General features: G+C 43.1%; 1 protein-coding gene across 5 annotated transcripts; it reads right to left on the reverse strand.

The window, feature by feature from the left end:
- Positions 1–314: 314 nt before the first annotated feature.
- On the reverse strand, positions 315–20,003 carry LOC139913106 (uncharacterized). 5 transcript variants are annotated; one of them, XR_013504945.1, is made up of 9 exons: positions 19,840–20,003; positions 18,729–19,341; positions 17,456–17,503; positions 13,710–13,856; positions 12,282–12,567; positions 12,056–12,162; positions 11,733–11,924; positions 11,454–11,644; positions 11,100–11,356 (listed from the first exon to the last, which is right to left on the reverse strand). XR_013504945.1 is itself a non-coding variant. In XM_078284354.1 (8 exons), the coding sequence occupies exons 2-5, from the start codon at positions 18,864–18,866 to the stop codon at positions 12,538–12,540; spliced, it is 366 nt and encodes a 121-aa protein (XP_078140480.1). In that variant the 5' UTR covers positions 18,867–19,341; positions 19,840–20,003; the 3' UTR covers positions 11,100–11,356; positions 11,454–11,644; positions 11,733–12,162; positions 12,282–12,537. The 5 variants fall into 5 exon arrangements, 4 of the variants coding, with proteins under 4 accessions (XP_078140479.1, XP_078140477.1, XP_078140478.1 ...); XM_078284354.1 differs by having other exon boundaries at positions 11,733–12,162; positions 13,710–13,859; XM_078284353.1 differs by lacking the exons at positions 11,100–11,356; positions 11,454–11,644; positions 11,733–11,924; positions 12,056–12,162; positions 12,282–12,567 and adding an exon at positions 315–1,988.
- Between the last annotated feature and the right edge of the window lie 1,277 nt (positions 20,004–21,280).

The raw sequence follows: 21,280 nt of genomic DNA on the forward strand, positions 1-21,280 counted from the left end.
TGCAATACAGACAGTCATGGAGTTCTGGACAAAATCATATCTGACAATAAAAATATTCCCAGATTTGGGTCTGAGAGACAAAATGTCAACAAATGGGGGTCCGTGGCTCTAATTAAAAAAATCGAATTAGGGGTCCCACTGGTCTAAGGTGTGGACCATGTAAGTGGGACGTCCTGGGTTTGAATCCGGCCGTCTCATGTCACCCCCCTCTCTCTCTCTGCCAGACTTCCCTGTCTCTTTCGACCTTTAAAAAAATGGCTAATAAAGAAAAAAAAAAATCTTAAAAAAATATATAAATATCACTTTTACAGGTATTTTCATTTATGCTTCATTTATTCATGCTGTGAATCATCCTTAGTTCCATCAATAAACAATGACCAGCATAATGACATCATATTGTAGTTTCCTCATTAGTCCAATCAGTACAATTCTGAAAATGTCTGAATGGAGTGGTGAAGCAGCCACCGGTCCGGCCTGCAGCTCAGCTCTCCTCCCTCCTCCTCTCTCCGTCCCAAACACCGACCCAACACCCTTCTGCCAGCCAGCCCGCTGGCTTCAGTCTTCTTCTGTATGACTCTGTCCCAAACAATGTCCTTCTTCATATTCCCATCAACGTCCCTGACACAGCCTGCTCTCCCAAAATGTCATGAAATGAGTGCCATGTAAGACATTTAGACGGGGGGGACGGGCGACGACCCGGGTTCAACTCCCAACTCATGACAACAAGTTTTCATTTACTGAACCTGAAGCAAACTGTTTAGCTAACCTTCTCATGTGACCAAGAGGTGAACATGTCCAGTCCAGTTCGTGCTATTGGACCAGAATCCTTTACTGGAGGAGGAACTTGATCTGAACTGGATTCCTGTCAGTCATTTCAAGAAGTTTGATGAGACTGTGTTGTTGCCATCCGTCCGATGCATCCAGGCAGCAGAGTGGCTCAGTCTGCTAGTGTGTGATTGGCTGCTGATGGATGATGACGTCTAAAAGTTCAGCTGCAGCCAACATCTCCGCACCGACAAACGAGGAAACGTTGCCACCATGCAGAAGACAGCACAACATTTCTCTGGTGGTAGAAAACGAATGAGTTCCAGAAACTGGTCCTGTGCGGCTCAGTGGATCCAGCAAGGCACTGACACTGCCAGGTTGGGGGTTCAATTCCCATTGGGCCCATCCATAATGAAAATGTGCAGTATGTGTTACAGCAAATGTGGGAAAATGGAAAATACTGTTTCTATTTTTGTTTGACACAGAATGGTCAAGCGTCTCTGTGAAGATTCCCCTCTTGTTCATCTTTATTCATGGAGGATTTTGATAAACTTTGTTAACTAGCTAGAAAAGCTTGCTAACCTTTCCTTGCAATGTTGTAGTGTCACATGTAGTGTTATGTTAAAATAAAGAAATATACACATTTACCAGATTTCCTTGGGAAATGTGCACATTTACAGACCCACTGGTAGATGTGCACATTTAAGGGGAAATGTGTACATTCATCATTTTCCCACATGTACTGTAACATATCGCCACTGTCGGGTGAAAACCTCCTAACTCCAATTTTCATTTGAAGGATTACCTACAGGTTGAGGGAACGTTTGGGCTTCTGAAATCTCTTCAAAACCAATGCAAAATGCATGGCCACCAAGCTAAAAACAAGGCTGTTTTTCTTAGTTCCTGAAAAGTTTACATTTTGGAGATACAAGGTTTTCACCCAACAGCAGCACTATGCACTCATGATACTGTAAGGCTATGTTGTGTGTCCAAAACCTGGGTTTGATCCGCACAGGTTGCAAATGCAATTCCTAAGATGCTCAAAAATCCTGCCTGCCGCACTTAATTTGCGCTCAGGCATTAAGGGACGCTTGTATTAGAACAACAGATTCTTATTGTTCCATTTTACAGTCTGTGTTCATATTTTGGAGAATGACTTTGAGAGTCTCGAGGAACTCCCCCGCTGCTTTCTCTTCATGGAGCTCACACATCTGATAACATGTCTGTTGGGAGAGAGAGAGAGAGAGAGAGAGAGAGAGAGAGAGAGGGAGGGAGGGAGAGAGAGAGAGAGGGAGATGTTTTAAATTACACTGCAGGCAGAGTCAGATGAACAGTCTTCACTATAAACCAGTTTGGATCTACTTTGATGAAATGACTGGGAGATCATAGACTTTACTTTGGCGACCCATTTTAGCATTTTTTATTTTTATTTTTTTATCCGTCTGAGAAAACGATGCCATCCGCGATCGATTAACTAGTGGACAATCTCCCCTCGCTCTACCCCTCCAGGGTTTCCCACACATAGAAAACTTTGTGGCGGGCCGCCACGATATCAGCACTGACCGCCACAAATTTTCTTTTTTTTCACTATTTAATCGTAGAACTGCGTGTCGCGCTTTGATTCGCTCAGCCCTTAATTGCTCCAAGCGATCTCTCTTTCTCGCTCTCTCTCTTTCTCTCTCTCTCGCTCTCTCTCTCGCTCGCTCTCTCTGTTGCTCCCCCCCTCATCACAGAAAACCTGCTTTGGACCAACAGGAGGCCAACGTATGGAATTCATTACTTACACAACTCAAAAATGATTATAATTGGGATCACTTTAAATCAGACATGGGGACTCGAGTCACATGACTTGGGCTCGGATCACAGTTTTAATTGCTTGAGACTTGACTTTGGTTCCATTGTGTTGTTCTCTAATCAGGCATGACAAGGTACTTTCTAAATCCACATTTACCTTGAGCTCATGCATAATTATGAATATGCCCTTTTACAGCATTCCACAGATGTCTAACATCTTAGACTGAATCTTTGTTGAAAATGTATTTTATAAAACTCTGCAGATTCCACAAGTGCCTCCAGGTTTCATTAAAGGAGGAAGATAGAAACTGAAATTAGAGTTCGATTTATTATTATTTCTGTCTTTATTATGTGAAGTGTCTTGAGACCGCTGTTGGTGATAATGCACTTTAAATAAATTTGACTTTAACTTTGATTCACACGGCATTATGATTATCAGGCAACCTCTGTCTTCACCAAAATATCGGAGGTAATTTGTGCTGGAATTTGTACTTTACACATGACAGACATGGCAGATTCGATCAGGAGAAATTAAATCACCAAACATCTCTGCAATTATTACAAATGTCTGCAGGTTATATTAGAGCCGTCTGTGCAGGACTTCAGTTTATTCTGACACAAAACTCTTATTGTTTGCAGCGGCTGAAGAGAGCAAAACATTATTTTCCTACAGACTTTCCTCCTGGATGGAGCCAAACTGCAATCTTGCAGTTCTACAGTGGCTGCACTTACGACATTGTTTGTGCTTTGACTTATCGGATTCTCAAATTGACTGGCTGAGCAATTAATCCAGAGACTAGCGTGGAGTTGTACGGGACCGTTTTGTTTGAAACATTTGTAAACAGTTGCGATAGGATGGGAATGTGATTTGCCAAGAGTTTATTTTTCTGTGCTTGAGTTGGACGCCCCAAAAATGTCCGTGAAGGATTCCTCCGGCTGCTGCTGCACTGAGGAGGGGAGTTCAGTTGATTAAAGCTTTCTTGGAGGCTATTTAGTGCAGAGAATAATGAATGAACCTCAGCTGCTCTCTCGGCCGGAGGGCAGGCTCGTTTCCCTTCATGAGGCTTTTTTGGAAATTAACTCTTTAATTAGGAATACAATGTTAACTGCTCAGTCACTTGTGTCTTGTGTGTGGGACGACTCTTTTCTCTTCAGTCCATCATGACCCAAGTCTGCTGTTTTCTCACACCAAGACGTGTGTGTGTGTGTGTGTGTATGTGTGTGTGTGTGTTGCCAACCCTATTTTACAGCCAGCACTTAAACTAACTAGAAGGGCACTCGGAGAGCGCAGACCTCCGCCAAGGTTCGTGCTATTATTGCTTGTTCGTGAGTCGGATCCGGATCCGCTCCAAAATTTAATGGGTTCTTCCTTGGCCCATGCTACACCCTTCCACGAAGTTTCATGAAAATCGGGCCAGTAGTTTTTCCATAATCCTGCTGACAAACAGACAAACAAACAAACAAATGGCACCGAAAACATAACCGCCTTGGTGGAGGTAATAAAGCTGGTTTCCACTACACGCCCAAACTAGAGGTAGCCAATTCTAGTTTATTATTCTTAGTATTTTGTAGCCAATAAATTATTTGTTGACTAGTAACACTTCCCATATCACAACACACTCACTGGCCACTTTATTAGGTACACCCATCTAGTGGCGGCTGGTCATCTGTTGCTGCAGCCCATTTATCATGAGGACCAACAGCTTGTGTTCAGATGCTCTTCTGCACACCACTGTTGTACAGACTGTTATTCTGTCAGCTTGAACCAGTCTCTGTCATTAACAAGCTGTTTCCTCTGTAAACTCTACAGAACTCTACAGTGTAAAAATGTTCCTGATGCTGAACCTGAACCTCTTCACCCTGTCTGCTGCTTTATATACTGAGCTGCTGCCACGTGATTGGCTGTTTGGAGGAGCAGGCCGTTATTTAACGAGCAGATGTACCTAATAAAGTGGCCGGTGAGTGTATATCTGTGGGCGTTGATAAGGTTCTTGATCAAGACGAACGACTTCATTACTTCACCAGGTCCTGAGATTTCTGGCTTTCTGGCCTGAAAGCTGGAACAAACCTCCTGCTCAGTTTAAGCTCTGTTAGTACGTTGCAACACATTTCACTCTCAAGCCAGAAAAGCAAATGCCAAAGCAGTAAGTAAGAGTAAGAGATTACTCCAGTAGTTAGCATGGTGATATACAGTGTCAGCTCTTCACTAGACACTTCTCTGCTCTGATTAGCTAGCTTAATCATTGTATTGTGAAAATGTGACTTTTATATTAGTTAGTCAGTCAGAGGCCGCAGTGAGCAGTGCCAGAGATCAGTCTCTGATAGAAGTCGATAAAAGTAATAAATTATATTTAATTACATAATAACAGCGACAACCTGGGGCAATAAATCAGATGGAATTTTGGAAAATAAACTCTTGGAAAAATTTTCAAAATGTGCTTTGTTTGCTGTAACTCTCTTTTTCCTCTTATGCTAACATCTGCCGGCCCCGTCCATGACTGCTTGCAGCCCTAGTTTTGTGTTGCAGTTGTACTGTGTAACATTCAAGAAGGCATGGGGCGTCCTGCTGGCTCGGTGGTCTAAGGCGCTGTTGGGACCAGATTTAAGGCCTGTTGCTTTCCAGATACGTGCGTGTCAGACATGTCCAGCATATCGACACAGACATGAATTATTATTCTTGGCATTATTCATTCATGACTGTGATTACTTTTCATCATTTACTTTTGTATTTCTTTTCACGATTTACCTTTTATACTTTTATATCTTCTTGATTTCTGGTGTTTGGACAGAGAGTCAATGGCTTTTAGGTTTCCCTGTTTTCGATGTGATACTGATTTTGCTTGTTATGATTCAATTATTTTCTTGTTGTTATCATCTTCTCTATCAAACAATTGATTATCCTTCTTGTGACTAGCTACTGATTGATAAAGATTTCATTTTATTATCACTGTAGTGATCGTTCAACATATTGATGACTTTGGGAAATGTATTTACTTTTTATATATTGAAGATGATAATGAATTTTTGACTTTTATTAAAAATTGTTAAATTCCCCAAGTTGGTTGTTTTGCCTTTTCTTCCTACTTTGAACTATCCAATAAAGCCGAAATGCCAAAAAAAAAAAAATCTCTTAAAAAAAAAGAAAGAAAGAAAGAATTGTCAGCAGTTCTAATGTAGGATAGACGCATGAAGGAGGACCTTTACTTTATCACAGACTGGGTGTGAAGACACATGACCTGTGTCTCAGTGAAGTCTGGCTGATGTAACACAGCGTCTCTCAGTGGGAGTTTTGGTTTTAGGAGTGGCGGTAAAACGCCCAGATTCCTGGACAACCAAATCAGATTTTTTTTATCATTTATTTTTTATTGTAACACCGTCAAGTTACAGACAACACAACAGGTTGCCGAATACATTTTGATTGTTTAACCCAACTATCCCTCTACCCCCATCCCTATCCCCCCCACCCCTCTCTCCACCCCCCCCCCTCCACCAACCAACAGGATAATAATACCCACACCGACATAGCATCCTTATTTAGCCAGAAGATCTTTTAAGTTAGATATCAAATTTGTCCACATTAAAATTGTGTTTGGTCGTGCATCATTGACTCTTGCTGATGATAGTTCCAGGTAAGAAATGTCCAAAAAGCTCCGAAGCCAATGAGTACTTGAAATATCATGAGGAGGTTTCCAACGCTGGACTACAATCTTCTTAGCTGCAGTCAGGCCTGCCAGCCAGACTTTGCGTGTTTTTTCCGTAAGGGAAAGGTGGGAATCATCATTTAGAAGATGTACAGCAGGGTCCACTGGCAATTGTACCCCCGTTAGTTCTGCAAGGGTACTAATAACCTTCCCCCAAAAATCAAAAACCCCTGGACACTCCCATACAACATGTATAAAAGAGCCAACGGTTCCCTGGGAGCAAAATGAACAATATGGGTCAGGTACCATTCCCATTCGATGTCTAATTCTCGGCGTTAGATATGCTCTATGACAAAATTTCAAATGTATATGCTGATGATTTGGGTTTTTCGAAGCACCAGTAACATTATCCCAAATTGCATCCCAGTCTAAGTCTTGTCCCAATTCAGATATATCCCTATCCCATGCTTTCATTCCTGATGTAGGCATATATTTCTGGGAGTTTAAATTATCATAGATATATGACACTATCCGTTTTGGAGCACTCTGTATCCAACTTAAAATAGGACGGTCTTTTAAATCTGACCCCCAGGGAATAGTCCAGGCATTTTACCCAAAAATGTGGGTCAAGAGAAGTTTGAAAACCAGTGGTGGGCTCACACGAGGGCGAGGGATGACGGAGCAACAACGTCTGTTGTGGCTGCTATCGATGCCCGCCTGTGCAGAAGTAAACCAGGCAATGGAGGGACTCACGGGGGTCAACTACAACTCTGGAGAGCAGAACAAGGACATGACCAAAGCAAGGCAAGCCCGTGACTGGAAGGACACACTGACAGTTCTCAGTTATCTACAGGAGCAAAATCCGTTCAGCAATAACCCTAGTCTGCGGAACATTGCCACTGGGGAGCATGCACTTTCCATCGTCAACGTTGATACAGCACAGTCAGTTGGCGCTGCGATACTGAAGTCTATGGATGGACTAACACCTGCTGAGTACGCCTTCAAGAGGAAGGATCAAGCTGTCACTCTCGGCATGAAGTCTTCTGTAAGGATCGATAGAGATCAAATTCAAGTTGATCCACAGCTTCTCTTCCAGAGACTGGTCATAGTGGCACAGAAATGCGATGAACTCGAGTTAGCCCTCAAATACGAACTATGTAGCTATCCCCCAGCCCTATTTGATTCCTCTCTCCTGCTTCGAGATGCAAACAAGCCAGCCCTCGCTGATGCCATCTGGGATCTTATCGGGCCTTATGTTCCAGCAGATAATGCAGTTGATGGCAGCCAGTATGTCTTGGATGGTGGAGCACTTGTTCAACGCATCCCATGGTCCCATGGATCTACTTATAAAGACATATGCCACCAGTACACGGAGTATGTAAGGAGGAAGTATGGCAAGGCTGTAGTGGTGTTTGATGGGTATGAAAGTAACAACACAAAGGACATGACACATCACAGATGGTCAAAAGGGAAGATTGGCGCCACTGTGACATTTACAGCCGACATGATTGTCACAATGCAGAAGGAACAGTTCCTGGCTAACAGGCAGAACAAGCAGCGATTTGTTTCCATGCTAAGTGAAGAGCTGCAGAAGGCAAACTGTGAGACATACCATGCCTCAGGAGATGCTGACCTGCTGATTGTGCAGAAAGCTGTGCAGTGTGCTACCACCAACAATACTGTGCTAATGGGGGATGACACAGACCTCTTAGTCCTTCTCTGCTACCATGCTAGCCTGGACTCGCATGACCTGTTCTTTTGTTCTGAGTCGAGGAAGAACACAAAGAAGCCTCACATTTGGGACATCAAGGCTGCAGAACAAATACTTGGCCCAGACATATGTAAGCACATCTTGTTCTTGCATGCAGTTCTTGGATGCGACACTACATCTCACCTCCACGGGATCGGGAAGGGAGCTTCCCTCAAGAAATTCAAAGAAAGCGACATATTCCGAGAGCAGGCAGAGGTGGTCTATGCACATTCAGCTTCTACAGATGATGCGGCAGAAGCAGGAGAGAAAGCGATGGTGATTCTCTACAATGGAAAATCAACTGACACCCTGGACTCCCTCCGATATCACCGGTTCTGTGAGAAGGTGGCATCTAGCTCAACTTACGTTCAGCCACAGGTCTTACCACCAACATCAGGAGCAGCAAAGTATCACAGCCTGCGTGTGTGCTTGCAAGTACAAGAATGGAAGGGATCTACAGATGGACCTCGTCCCACAGAGTGGGGATGGCAGAAGTGTGACGAGGGGTTTGTGCCAATTCAGACAACCCTACCCCCTGCTCCTGAAGAGCTTCTGCGGGTCATCAGGTGCAACTGCCAGGCTGACTGCAGCACCCTGAGATGCACATGCAAAAAGAACAATATCGAGTGCACAGCGTGTGGAAACTGCAGGGGATCCAGCTGCACTAACTCAATACAGACGCCCTGTGATGAGAATGAAGATGACATTGTGTAGTGTTGTGTTGCATACACATATTTAATTGGTTCGTTTGATCAGTAGTTGATCAGGTATTTCTCTGAGTTGATAATTGGTTAGTTTGATCAGCAGTTTGATTTTAATTGGTTCGTTTGATCAGCAGTTGATCAGTTATTTCTCTACAGTTATTTCTCTCCATTGCTCACGATGAGAATCGATGTGATGATGTGATCATAATAAATTCTCATCACTGATATACTGTATGTGTTTTGTTTTGCTTCAAGGAAAAAACACAACTGCAACAACTCAACTCTCGCGAGACTTGAGCGAGACTTGGTTACACACAGACCGGATCAAGCGAAAGGTAAAGAAAAACGTTTCATTTCTCTGTAGGGTCCTTTCCATAATGTTGTCAGACACTTATAATAACAATCTGAGCCTGTCAGTGGCAGAAACAAGAACTTTTAGTGGACGTACATTGACGGTGCGATTTGCCCCGTCGGATTACATTGCAGCTCGTTTCACGGCTGCCGGCTGAAGCGATCTCGCTCAATACTGGACCAATTTCAAAAATTGTTGTCCCCTTTAGTCACTTAGACACAAAAAGATGGGGAAATAGGGTCCAGGTTGAAAAATACCGAAGTTACCCTTTAATGTATGTTAGAACAATGTAAATCACTAGAACTACTACTGCTACTACATGTCCAGGAGAGAGGTCGAGCCAGCACCCCTGAGTCAGATCAATTTCAGCAAGCCAAAGAGGACAGCCAGCCAGCTCAAAGACATTCCTGAGAAAAGTGGCAAGCTTAATGTGAAAGGCATCAATTGATTTCAGTGTTATCAAGTTCATTTTCAGTCATATTTATCATTAAAAGCTTAAAAGTGTCCAGGCTCTTGGTGTTCCTTGTGTGGCATGGGAGGGTGTGCTTGGAGCATCTGGAGGCAGAGAGAGGACTTGGTTCACTCCCACTGAGCCAGCTGTTGCTCAAAGCGCACCTTGCTTATGCCATACACAGGCTCAATTACACCTCGAGGATGCTTTTTGTAATGCTGTCTGACATCTGAATAACCACTGCTTCAATTGAAAAAAAAACAATTTCATTCCGTTTTATGTCTTCATCTGTTGTGTCTTGTATTGCGCTTTCAGACCTGTAATATTTATTTCTTACACTGGCAGGATTCATGGAAGATCCCGTATTTGCAGCATGCTGTGAAAGCTTGGTTGGCTGCAGATCCTGCACTACTTTGTGGCTTCAGAATTCATCACTGTGTTTGAAGCGTCGAGCGGAGGATTTTTCCGTCAACATTCACAGGGTCACTGGCCTTTCTGAACTAGCAAGTGTCGTTAGAGAACTGGCACGCGAAGAGTAAATGCTGCATTTGTTCTTGCCACCAATCCCTACTTTTCACAGTGTTATGTCATGTGATTGATAAATGCTTTTGATATTGAGGATTGATACGTTTTATGTTGCATCGTTGTTCTCAGCTCACAGGGATTTTATAAGAGCTAGAAAATGTGGCAAGCTGGACATTTTTGTGTCTCTGTTTCGTCATTATTCTCTCTGTACACAAGCACTTCCTGATTTCCAGCAAAATAAATATTTTTTTCCATAAAACGGTCCTGTGAACACTGTGTAATATGGATACGATGACAGTAAACAAAATGGAATGGCATTGTTTTTTTAATGGTAACAAGATAGACAGTTGACATTTTTATAGTAACATTTGGCTCAAGAGTATACTTATACCCTGTACTCTTATAGTAGTGACTGCATAATGGTGGAGTCCATAGTTACAGTATGTCTACTTAAACAGAACTTAAAGATCCCCTCCAGACATGTATTAATGGTGCCTTCAAATGGGCTCGTGTGTACCGTGCTCACCAGAAGAGTCCATATGAACGCCCCCCTCCTGTGGTATTCACGACTTCGGAAGTGGAAATTTTCTGAAAGCTCCGAGTTCACGAGTTGTGACATGTTTGTTGACGTTTTCAGAAATGGAAGTTCATTTTTCGGTGGATGGTAAGTTAATATATTGTAATTTTAGTCGTATAGAGTTTTTCTTAGTAATTTTATAATATGTCTGAGGAAAATGTTGATATTCCCAACGGTCTCATCGTTTTCCTCTGTCATTATGCCTTTGCATTTCCTGCATTACGTTACCCGCTCGCTAGCTAGCTAAATTGTTAGCCTTGGTGGCTTCTAGATGCAGCGTTGCAGCGTTGCCTAGCAGCGGTGCTCTCACGACTTAACCACTTGAACGCCAAGTATATCGTGTACACGACTTCCCGTGTCGTAACCACGAGCTCACGAGTTCCATTTGAAGGCAGCATAAGACATATGAAAATACTCTCCTTGGAACAAGTTGCATACCCACACAGCTGAGGCTATCCCTCAGTCCATTACAAGGCTCCTCATGATCCAACACATGAAATTAGGAACATCTCTTTGTTACATCAATAGATCAAGGCCTCTTTGAATGGAGCATAGTTGTAATTGACAGCATTGTCAAAAACAACTGAAAGGTCGGGGTAATACTGTGCAAAGTGCTGCTCTGCTCTCACTTTGTCTGCCTCAGACAGAAAGGGGTCACTTCCGAATGAAGATACTCTGGTGAGGGATGATCATGTCCCTGTCATACGTGTCAGCTGCTGCTGTGGCATCTGGTGGAAGATCTGTTGTGATTTTCCTCGGTGTTCCAGTCCCTGCCAGGTGATTTGGTATCCCTTTCCCTTTAACAACACAAAACATGTGTGTTGTGATGTTCAATGGTAAAACACTTTCTAGAGCCTGTTCCAGTGAATAACTTGTATGGGATATGTAACACACCTGGGATCCTGTGAGCATTCCATAATTGCACAAATCTGTTTATGCCAATCTGGCACATCTGGCAGGTCAGAGTTTGGAGGTATGGCTCTCTTTGCTGGTTGTGTCTATATTCTGACAGCCTCTCTTGCATGTAAAGGCACAGGTAAAACTCTTTGCAATGATCCCACATTCCATAACGTGTCACTGCAGGTCTACATAAACAAGTATGAAACACTTAATTATTGGTATTATTACAATTAATTACAATATTTTCTTTCAAACAGAACATACAACACTGACCTGTACACCTCTTCATAGATGGCTAGATTGTTTTTTGCAGGCATAGTTGCATTTGCAACAATTTTCTTGCTGTATCCATCCAAAGCAATCACGAGTCACTCCAAACATGACCAATTTTTCATTTTGGTCCATGTGTAACTTGTGTCCCATATACTCCGCATTGTATGGGGTTGGGTTAAAGTTACGGGTACCCTATGCAAGCGAGAAAATATAATATATTAATAACCTTGGTCAGCATTAGATGAAGTCTAGGTATTATTAGGCATACATGTGCATGGCATACACAACCCTGACTCTTGTAAAAACATAAAATTTAGGACTACTTAATAACATTCTTGACGCCGTTCTTCATGGTAAGAGGCATGCGCTGCTCTCAAATCTCTTCCAGTTAGGCATTCCCCTGCACGTAACGACCACAAGTTGATCCAGTCTGTTAAAACACACACACACAGGCACACACGTGTTTATCTACAAGCTACAGCAAATAGTACATGTTTTTTTTAACTATTGCTTATTCTAACTCAACTGTCATTTGTAAATGTTACATACCTCATTTACTGCTCGAGAGACAGCAAGGTTTCAAGGTCTGAATCAGAAGTGCGTGTCCTTTTCTCCGCATATTACGTTTGGCAAGTAGTCTCCGGATACTGATCTCAGAGTTTCCCCGCTGGACACCCATTTCTCGCATCTTTTCCGAGATCTCGTGATATGTCACTCCATTCATAAACATATCATGAATTAGAGACATGTATGGCTCGAGTGAGGACTGGACCATGGGACTTTCGGTAGCCTCCGCTTTTGGCGCTCACTGGATGTAGCAAATTGCGACTATACACTGCGCATGCGCAAAGCGTGGACACGCAGCAGGAAGACAGCGTGGGAAATAGGAAAATAAATAAAGAAAAACGTAAATTAGACTTATTATTTCGTTTTGGTTTCCTTGTTTATTAGACTTTCCGTTTAGAGCTGAAAACAGGAAAACAAACATCAGGTTTCAAATTTTGGTGCATACAGAAAAACAGAAAAATAGATTGCGTTTGCCAGATTGAATGAAATAATTGAATGATCGGATGATACACGGACCGGGTCTGACAACAAGCTTTAGAAAAGAGGTGAAAACAACAACACAGCTTATATCACAGGTTTATATCATTATGCCTCAAGGAAATCTCCACATAGCACACGTAAGTTTCAGGATTGGTTACAGGGTCTGAAATCGCTTATTTCAGGTTTAAAGCAATATTTCAGTTACTTTTTGCAGCGTTTGAATGAGCCACGGAAATATCCTGACAAGTGACATTTAACACGTTTGTGAACAGATTCGCCATCAGATCGTGCTTTTAAGACAATAAAGCAAACTGGTACGTCCTCATTTTGCATTTCTATTCTTGGTTTACACTAAAATTAGTATTTAAAAATAAAAGTAGATCCGGTCTCCCAACTATCTGTCCTAAATGGTATCCCTCCACTATGTTCTCTTCTATCAATAAAAAAGCCGGACCCACAGTCAACTGAAAATCACAGCAGCAGGATCTGTTGTTGAATCTGCTTATGAACGTGTTAAATGTCATTTTTCAGTCTATTTTCGTGGCCTCATTCAAATGAACGGGAAGTAAAAATCTGAACGTTACAAACTCGTCCAGCTGCATCTGATCTTGGTGAGGAGATTATATTGTGGTTTTCACGGCGGTCAGAGCAGAATAACCCCCATGTTGAAACTATATTGCTCCTCCTGAGGCAGCCTGATCTCCGGACATTTTGTGAACTAAGCACAGAGCCTTAAAATGCAAATATATACGTGCTCCGTGCTCGAAAAGAGAGAGAAATCCGTGTTCCCACCATGAAAGGCAAGTGAAGGAGACAACCGTAAACAGGAAGTAGTCTGACACTGAAATAGAGCGGTGGAAAGTGAGAGTTCAATTCCCAGCTTCTACCAAGGTGACTGATAATTCTCTTTCTCTCTTCCTCCCTCCTCACCTGATTGATTGATCGCCTTTCTAGATTTCCTAGATGTTTCGCCAGTCGTCGCAGGGTGAGCTTCAAGGTGGGCCTCAAGGTGGGCCACTCCACGTTGAGGACTTTGACTTCTTGAGCGAAACAGTTCAGGGTTGATGTGGGGCATTTCTGCTGGAGAGAGAGAGAGAGAGAAAGAGAGATGATGCCATGAAGACAACAACCACAACGTCAATAACAACAACATCAGCTGATGGTGTGTCCTTTACAAAAAAGTCACGTGACAAGTCAACTAATATGTGAACATGTGAAATTTGCCCTTTCCCATGTGAATAGGAAAATGTGAAAACACTCTTCACCTAAGAATTAAGAATTTCACATCAGAAATAACAACTGTTACTACTGCAAAGCATGTAGGCTAATAAACACGTCAGACGACTGTAAAAAAGTGATTTGATCGAGGGTCACAAAACGCTAACAGCCCAGAAATTTGCGTTAGCCTTGTTAGCATTTTGTGACCGTCGATCAAATCACTTTTTTCTAGTCTCTCATCGTCTGACAACAGAAACAGAAGGATAGGAGGAGACAGAAAGTTGCTTCTTAACATTGCTGCCAATGGAGAGAAGCGATCTGTAACCTGCAGAAGAACGTCGGCCATGTTGGTGAAAAAGGTCTGCTGGTTGCTTTGCTAAATTAGCCTACTGGCTAGTTGGCTAACCAGAGGTGAGGACTCGAGTCACATGACTTGGACTTAAGTTAGACTGGAGTCACAATTGTCATTGCTTGAGACTTGACTTGATGCATGAAGAGAAGACTTGAGACTTGACTTGACTTGGGTTCTGGTGACTTGGGACTTGACTCTGACTTGTACTTTGATGACTTGAAAAGGTTTCTAAAGTCTTGACTTGAGATCTTGTGTTTGTGTAAATGACTTAGATTGAAAGTGATGAGATTTGTTCCAGCGGACGACTGAATTTAAATTCTGTTTTCTGAATTTGTATGGAATGATTGAATTTATTGAAGTTGAAACTGATTCTAGAAATCAAACTCATGATGCTCTTACCAAGTTTTTATCCTATTAAAACCATATTGCATTGAAAAGTCCTAGATATTTAGTTTTCTTTAAGATATTAAATTGATACTGGACTCTTGATTTGTTCTGACTTGACTTGCTGTTCTACATTTAGACTTGAGACTTGACTTGAGACTTGAGAGTAACTTGGGACTCGAGAAGTTGACTTGCTCACACCTGTCTGGTGAACACTTTGTTCAGGTTGACTGAGGTGACTCTTGTCAAGCTACAACTCGTGGTGCATGACTCCCACATTTCTGGAGTCATTCCAGCTGTCGTGGACGAGCTTTAAGTGAAGTCAAATGAAGAAACTGAATAATATTGCAAGACCGGTCATGATTTTGCTCCAATTTACATTAAATGCATGAATTGATCTTTTCACGATCCATCTCCTTCATACAATTCTGACCCAGGCTCAGTGTCCTGCCGCTGCATGGAGAACAGACCTTTTTCTGTCACTGTCTCTGGATTATTATCTGGCAAGGCGGCCTAAACATCTGTTCTCTCTTGGTGTCTATCTGTGTGTCATTATCTGTCCCTTCAGCTCAGGACGCGACGCTCTGGGTCGAGTGTTTACACCACAGAGGGCTAATTTGCAAAAACAAACAAGTGATTCATATTGTGTGGATAATGTTTATGCTTTTCTCACTCTATCTTTTTCTCCGGCTCTCTGTCTCTGTATGTGGGCATGTTGGTACTAAAAAATCAAAGGCATGTAATTTGCATATTCCCTCGAGCTCGAGAGTAATTCCTTCTCTGTCGGTGCAGATCACTTGTTGTCTTGGCAGTGAAAGATGATGTGAGGGGAACCTCATGCTCAGGCTCTGTGATACAATTTACAATTTCCCTTTTGGCAGACGCTTTTATCCAAAGCGACGTACACATGAGATTTTAATACAACACAAGCAAGGATCTAGTCAGGAGAGAACAACGAGAGTAAGTGCCATAAAGCTAAGTTCTGGTCCAACAGGACAGAGGTGCATAGAGGCAGTGCATAAAGGCAGATAAAGAGGGGGTTTTTTTTTTGGATTACACAGTCCATCAGGTGAGAAGGTGTTCACTAAAGAGCTGGGTCTTAAGCCTTTTCTTAAAGATTGAGAGGGACTCTGCGGATTGAATGGAACCACAGAAGAAGAGTCTGGCTAGAGATTTAGGGCCTTGTTGTGGCGGCAGCACCAGGCGCCGCTCCTGGGCAGAGCGTAGCGGGCGGGAGGGAGCGTAGACCTGAATGAGGGAGTTCAGGTCGGTCGGAGCCGTTTTGGTTGCTGCTTTGTAGGCGAGCATCAAGGACTTGAACCTGATGCGGGCAGCGACTGGGAGCCAGTGGAGGAATATGAACAGCGGAGTGACAGACCAGACGCGCCGCCGCGTTCTGGATCATCTGCAGAGGTTTGAGCGTACATGCCGGGAGCCCTGCCAGTAAGGAGTTGTCAAGGCGTGATATTACAAGCGCCTGTACTAGGAGTCGTGCTGCATGTTCAGACAGGTAGGATCTGATCTTCCTGTTGTTGTGTAGGGCAAATCGACATGACCGAGCAAAAGAGGCCACATGTCAAGGCACGCTTCAACAAAAACAACAAAGTTGAGATTTGGAAACACTTTCCAGGGACCAGTGTATTAACTTTGCCTTCTGGTGTATTACAGCTGCACTATAGGCAACTTTGCATTTAGATGGCTCCAAGCTATGGTGGCCGGCAGGGCCAACGCACCTCAGCGGCCCAGAGCAATTGCAGTAGGAAAAACTGAATTAGCAGCGTGTTTCCTGTTAATGTATTTGCTTTGGCGTTCTGCGGCGCGCTTCTTCATTTACGGCAAGTTTCCGTTGTTGTGTTTGCTTTGGGTTTTCGTATGTGTTTTTGACTTTAATTGGCGTTTCTCCTAATGCAATTACTTTGGGTCGTTGCAGTGCGTTTGCCCCCGTTGGCCTCCGTACCAAACAGCAGCGAGAGGTAAAAATGTGAACTTCATTACCCAGATGTTCGTACAGAAACCAAACACGGCAGCCAAACACTGTCGTGTGTGTCAATGTCATCGAGGAAAATATAAGAGATCACAGGAGCAGTTTGGAGAAATTTGATGGACCATTTATGCATTTTTTGGAGCTGTGAAAAGATGGGCTTGTTAACTTCAATAGTTTGTTAAAAGGCTGAGATGGAACGACAGGGGTGAACTCACTGAGTGTTTGGTGGTCCGACTAATTTATAATGCCTTAATTTTCCTTATCCTTTAAGAGTAAGGTGGAAAGGGGGTCATTAAGAGTTAAAAATCTGTTTTAGTGTGGTTTCTCTGTGTTTAGTCTGCCACAAGAAGAAGACCTGGACTGCAAACAGTTAAAAATATTATATTGCGTCATGAGAATCCACGCCAAAGCTCCCAGGCATGCTGGGAAATTAATCGCTACGATCAGAGGGCTGGCAGACACACAAAGAACACGGGACAAATGACACTATCCTTAGTATTTAAATCAATTCTTAGTTTTTTGCATATTTTACCCCTGCTGGATTCGTCTGTTATTCTTCTGTTTTTAATTCATGTCTGACCTCTTTATTGCATGTCTTGTTGGCTTTTATCAGTGTTTAATTGAAGTGATTAGTCATCTTGAGACCTTTGGTTCTCTTCAGTGTGTGAGTTTATGCGTGCAAGCATGTGAGAAGTCAAATCCCAGGATAAGATAAACAGACTGTGAGGAATCACATACCATGTAGTCGTCCAAGGTGGGAGTGTACAGTGTGCTGTTCAGCCACTCCTGCCCAGAGAGACAACACACACACATTCAGTCAGTGGTCCTCCCTTCCACAGTCACTAAGTAACAGATATTTACCACACTTGTACACAAAAGCATTTTTATAACATTCTTTCTTTTTAAATCCCCGTTTGTAGTCCTGTCTATCCTGTCTTCTTCTCATGTCTTCTCATGAATCAGACACCTGAACCTGTCTGAAAACCTACCTGACGAAGAGCCTGTGAGGACTCGAAACGCTGTACTTTTGTAATGTAGAATAAAGTAAGCAAAATTTTGGGAGCTGCCACAGTGTTGCGAGTCATTTTTGAATTTGCATGAAGTAACTATTCTGACTCAGCACCTGGAAAAGAGATGTGCGTGTGTTCACTCTGATTTCTAATAATAAATTACCACTAATTACAGCTGCGATTAAATAGAAACCACAGCTGAAGAGCTTAAAGACGCTTCTCATGTTACTTGTCAGTTTAAGTAACCACTGACAGCCCCAGATGAGCGGCATCATTTCCTGTGAATTACACTGCGCTTCTATAACACCTAGATACCTATAGATACACCTACATGCAAGATATTCAGCTGTAGGTATTGAAGTGCTACAGTATATAAGCAATACCACAAGTGTAACTGTGTCCTTTCTGGGACCTAAGGCAATACTTTCCTGTAAATTAGCTTTGAATTTGAAGCATCAGAACTGGAGAATCTACCATCAGTTATCCAGCTGTAATCATATTTGTTAATTAACAGGAAGAGGAAATCAAAAGCGTTCCAGTTAAGATGTTAGAAAAGTATTGAAAAGAGCAGTTTTACAATTTGAAGTATCAGAACTGGTATCTCAGCTTTAATCGTAATTATTGATTAACGTGGAGGGGGAAATCAAATGCATGCAATCATATGTAAGAAAAGCATCGTTTCAGCACCAGAGTCTCAAAAAATGCCACAGCAATTACTCAGCTTGGACCTTATTTGTTAATTAACAAGAAGAGGGAATCAAAAAATGTGACATTTCAAATGTAAGAAAAGCAAAGAAAAAGCAGCATGAAAATTCGAAGCATCACTGAAAAATCCCCTATCAGTTCCCCAGCTTTAATCTTATTGGTTGATTAATGCAAAGAGGAAAATCAAAAATAGACCATTTCTCATAAAAGAAAAGCATTGAAAAAGGCCCTCCCGATCGTTACACCCTGCTCTGATATATCAGCTGATTAATGAGAACAGGAGGTGAAAACTTTACCATTTCATTGGCTGTCTGGGTGAGGTTGGAGACGATCTGGAAGGCCTCGTGGCTGCAGGCTGGGGCTCCGCTGGTCTGGACGGGCAGGTAGACGAACCACAGGAACACGCTCATGAGAGCTGGCCTGCCTCTCAGCATGGCATTATCCGCTTCACATCATCCGCTGCTGTCCGCTGTCCCGCAGTATGGCGGCATCCACATCACCGCAAACGCCCCGGCAGTGATGAGCGGGTTTAGTTTGGAGTGCGATCCTGTATCGTTCACTCATGGAGGACAAAGGATTCAGCCTCCGGGTACAAATCCTTCATCCTTTGAGGGATTGTCAAGAAAAAAAAGGCTGCGTTAGAAGTTCCACCGACAAAGTGCCAAGGTGCTCTTGAGCGAGGAAGTTTGTCTCCAACGTGTAGCGAATGTGTCAGCGACGCTGCGAGAGGCGAGAGGCTCGTGCCTGGAGGGTTGCCAGTTTGAGAGAGCGGATGCGGACGGTGAACGCTTCAACAGCTGCTGCCCAGGAGCCGCGGAGCAAGGCGGGGAAGAGCAGTGGAAGAGTCCGGTTTCCCCGGCGCTTCCAGCTGGGCAGCTTCCAGCTGCAGGAATGTGTAGCAGGGAGGAGCTGAAGAACAGAACAGCGTCAGACTTCCCCAGAGAAATAAAAACAGTTCATATCAATTCAAAGATCTGTGATGACCCTGCCGATCCCGCCGGTGGGTCGGTCACATCACAGCTGCCGCATGTGCCGTCACCCAACTCATCCAACATCTATCTATCCATCTATCTATCTGTCCTAACTTTTTCCTTTTTCCTCTCTGCTGTCTCTCCTGTCTCTCTGCACTGTGTACAGTCCAAGCAAAAACGCAATCAATTTCTTTGTTAAAATGCCTTTTTAAAATAGAGAAAGCACAGACCTAAACAGCATATACTGTAGTTAACAGACAAACAGAGCAAAACTGTAAAAACAACTGAATGTTCACTTCACTTCACAAATCCCTCAATCTGTAAAACTCAGCCTTTTAAAGTAGAAAGCAGCTTTAAGAAGCGAAGTAAGAACGACGTGCAAAGGCAAAAATCAGCAAATCCCAAGACTTTTTCTTTAACAAAAACAAAAACTAACAGGTGGTTTCTGTCCTGGTTTGACGGCTGCAGGCTGGACTCCTCTCCTCGGGGCTGAAAGCAGGAGTCTGTCCTCCGGTTCTGGGATGGATGGATGGAGGAATGGAGGGATGGAGGGAGGAGCAGCAGTGGAGAGAGAGAAGACAGACGAGGAAAGCTCGGAGCGGGGTGCGCAGCCTACTGCCCTCCGTCTCACTCTCACTCTTCCCTTTCTTCTCCTCGCAGGCTTTCACTCTCCTCCCCCTTCCTTCCTGCCTCCTCCTCCTCTCTCTTTTCTCACCCCTCCCTTCCCAGCTCCCTCCTTCCCCTTTTCAAGCACCAGAGACTGCAGTATATCTCAGTTCCCCTCTCTCTCTTTCTGTCTCCTCCTCTTCTTCTTCGTCCCTGCCTCTCTCCCGTCTCGTTTGCTTTCTCCTCCTTCTCCTCCTCCTCCTCCTCCTCCTCCTCTTCCTCCTCCTACTCTCTCTGGATGAGTGGTTTCGTCCCCTGTGGGGACGGGAGCCTCATAAATCAGCAGTCGGTCCTGCAGATGTGTGTTTGTGTGAAGCAGCATCGGTGTCTCACCCTGCGGGCTGCAAATCCTTCAACAGTTCATCACCTAACAGCATCATTACTGAAGTTTATCATTCGGTGTGAAACACACAGAGGGTTCACAGGTATCAGGAACCAATGGCACTACTGTCCTGTAATCATTTGGGTCAATTTGGGAGCATCAGTGAGTTTCAAAGTAAGCAAGTGCGGCTTTTCTCAAATCTCGTTTGATCAAAAAAATCTTTTAAAAGACGCTGCCAGTCTTTTTTCTTTTTTTTTTAAGTTTGTGCTAATCGTTAATGTTGCTTCTGTTCTTAGTGTCGTCTGCACACTGTCTTCTGTAGTTCAACATGTCAGATTCGTTTTATTGTTATGTTCTTGTACTCGAAGGTGACAGAAATGGAAGGTCCCCCCTCTTTACTGTCGCCAGTTTTTATTTCCGATAAATCTTTATTGTCCACTACATTACATGCAATGGAAAATTGTCTTTGGCACTCCAGCAACAAAAAGTAATCAGACTTAATGAGATAAAATTCAATATAAATAGACAAATACAATAAAAAGTAGAAAATAGAAACGCAGCTTATATGAAGAGCATTAATTAAAAGAGTGAACTGCTCTTTATGGGCAGAATTGTGGAGAAGGATGCGGAACAGGATGAGGAACATGTGAAAAATGTGGCCCTCACTGCAAAAAAATCCCCATCTTAACAAGTCATTTAGTCTATTATTGAGTCCTAATTTTCTTAAAACAAGTGAAGAAATCTGCCAGTGGGGTTTGATAAGTCCACTTGTTTCCAGAGCAGCTTCACTTGTTTCAGGAGTTTTCTAGAACAGAGTGTCAGTCTGTTGAAACCAGTCAGAATATAATAATATAATATAATATATATATAATAAGGCAGATCACTGCAC

The sequence above is a fragment of the Centroberyx gerrardi genome, chromosome 6 (assembly GCF_048128805.1).
Source record: "Centroberyx gerrardi isolate f3 chromosome 6, fCenGer3.hap1.cur.20231027, whole genome shotgun sequence".
Taxonomy (NCBI): Eukaryota; Metazoa; Chordata; class Actinopteri; order Beryciformes; family Berycidae; genus Centroberyx; species Centroberyx gerrardi.

Excerpts from the sequence above, each read along its gene's own strand:
- LOC139913106 (XM_078284351.1), bottom strand. The coding sequence starts at position 18,866 with ATGCTGAGAGGCAGGCCAGCTCTCATGAGCGTGTTCCTGTGGTTCGTC. Across the intron at positions 17,504-18,728 it reads CCCAGACAGCCAATGAAATG|GAGTGGCTGAACAGCACACT; the intron begins GTAAAGTTTTCA and ends CTCTCTGGGCAG. Across the intron at positions 1,989-13,709 it reads AAAGGCGATCAATCAATCAG|ACATGTTATCAGATGTGTGA; the intron begins GTGAGGAGGGAG and ends CTCTCCCAACAG.